A 1,999-nucleotide genomic window follows, 5' to 3' on the forward strand; every position below is an offset into this window, starting at 1 on the left:
CCTATGAGGCGTTTGTGTGCGGGGCGTGGCGGCCGGTCCATGACGTCCGGCTCTGCGGGCTCCGCCGCCAGCGCCATGCCCAGCACCACTGACGTCAGCATGTTGACCAGCAGGATCTGGGGGGGGGGGCGGGGTGGGGGTGGGTGCTGGAGGGATTGGGAATATTTTGGATGGTGGAGGGTCTTGGGGTTGTGGAGGATGATGGAGGGTTTGCAAGGCGGCGGAGGGCACATGGGCGCACAAGTCGTTGGACAGGACCGAAATAAGTGAGGGAAGGGGGGTGGCAGTCCGGGTTTACTGAGCCGGCAGGCGCAGCGGCATCCTTTACATCACGGGGTGTAGTATTGATGTTAGTTGTACAGGGTCAGAGATGCCGATTTGGCGAAGGCAACATGTACTGTTCAACAGCCAGGAGACTCTCTCGCCCAAAGAGAGTGTGTCGTGCCACGCAGCTTGCAGCTGCGAACAAGCTCAGCCGTCCGCCAGGCTGCCCACACCCTCACAACAGGACCTGCCGTGCAGTCAACCTGCGGTCAGCCCCTCACCTGCAGCACTGTGAGGGGTGACTCCCTGAATCCCAGGATGTAGGCCCAAAGCACGATGATGCCCTGGGCAAAGTTGACCTGGGGTACATGGGGGTGGGGAGGTGGGTGCACGGAGGGGGATGGATCATTGTGCAGGATGTGGACATTGGTGAGTGCAAGGGAGGGGCGCACACTGAAAGAGGGCTTGACTAGAGGGATGCGCACTCTTGACAGGGCTAGACTGGACACATGTGGGCCTTTGGGGAGAGCGGGGCGCAGGGGCACGCCGTACGAAGCGGCAGTTGTGAGGGTGCGCGGCGTGCGCCTGATGGTGCCGCGGCTGGCACCCAATGGGTGCAGAAGGAACATGTGCCTCTATCTCTTGTGTGTGTGATTTTTATGTAAGTTGCCTCGTCGTGATGGCCCTACTCCTCACCGGCAGGTTGAACAGCAGGAGCCGCACAATGTTGTCCCACACACGGCGCCCCTCCTTCACCTTCGCCCAGGGGGGGGGGGCGAGGGGATCGGCAGGCTGTGGGTCTGGGTACTGACTGAGGGGCGTGAGAAGGTTGCCGGGGGGTTACCAAACAGCTGCTCTAAAGCATTCTTGCCATGATTTGATCAAGTGCAAGCGTCACTCAACAGAAAATCGTAGAACCATACATAAAAGAACATACAATGGGCAAATAGCAGCTGTTGCCATGCATCACCCACCGAAGCCCCACCATGTGCCTGTCCCATCCATGAGGACTCAGCGCATTCCCACCCCCCGCCCCCCCCACAGACACACACCGCGGCCACGATGGAGGTGAAGTTATCGTCAGCCAGCACCATCTTGGCCGCCTCCTTAGACACATCGGTGCCTGATCAGAGCCAGATCAGGTGAGGTCAGATCACATCAAATCAGATGGCATGAGTGAGATCAGCGAGATGTTGAACGCAACTGCACCCCCACTGGCGGCCCGGCGGGCTGAGCGCGACAACTTTTTGTTAACTCCTCAAACCAGCTCCTTGGACGCCGGGAACTCGTCCTCCTGCATGCCGCCGAGCCAGCTCTGCGGTGCCCAGAGAAAGGCCAGCTGCCCCCCCCCCCGCCTGCCTCGCTGCCGACTTCACTGCCGCCGCCGCCACCCACCAGTGATGCCCATGGCGACCCCCACGTCGGCGGCCTTCAGCGCCGGCGCGTCGTTGACGCCGTCGCCCGTCATTGACACGATGCGACGCGGGTCCGCGTCCTGCGCGGCGGCGGGTGCGGCGGGGTGGATTTGAGGGTGTACCGGGAGATTGAGGTCGGATGCGATCCCAAGCTCCAGTGCTGGGTAGCGTACATCCACTGTGCGTACGCCTGCGCCCATGTACGCGCACGAGCACGTGCATGCACAAGCACACACACACACACACACACACACACACACACACACACATACACACACACACACACACACACACACACACACACACACACACACACACAA

At 61.1% G+C, this 1,999-nt stretch overlaps 1 protein-coding gene across 1 annotated transcript in view; it reads right to left on the minus strand.

Moving 5' to 3' along the window:
* Window positions 1–533: 533 nt before the first annotated feature.
* The window catches only part of MNEG_14206 (hypothetical protein), a gene marked incomplete at both ends in the record, with an annotated part of 5,077 nt that continues 3,611 nt past the window's right edge, over window positions 534–1,999 (minus strand). Inside the window, 4 exons of the mRNA XM_014037322.1 lie at window positions 534–623; window positions 961–1,020; window positions 1,317–1,387; window positions 1,660–1,759. Of these exons, the coding sequence (XP_013892776.1) occupies window positions 534–623; window positions 961–1,020; window positions 1,317–1,387; window positions 1,660–1,759 (321 nt within the window). The remainder of the gene's footprint in view (window positions 624–960; window positions 1,021–1,316; window positions 1,388–1,659; window positions 1,760–1,999) is intronic.

This window comes from Monoraphidium neglectum (assembly GCF_000611645.1).
Source record: "Monoraphidium neglectum strain SAG 48.87 unplaced genomic scaffold scaffold04324, whole genome shotgun sequence".
Classification (NCBI taxonomy): domain Eukaryota; kingdom Viridiplantae; phylum Chlorophyta; class Chlorophyceae; order Sphaeropleales; family Selenastraceae; genus Monoraphidium; species Monoraphidium neglectum.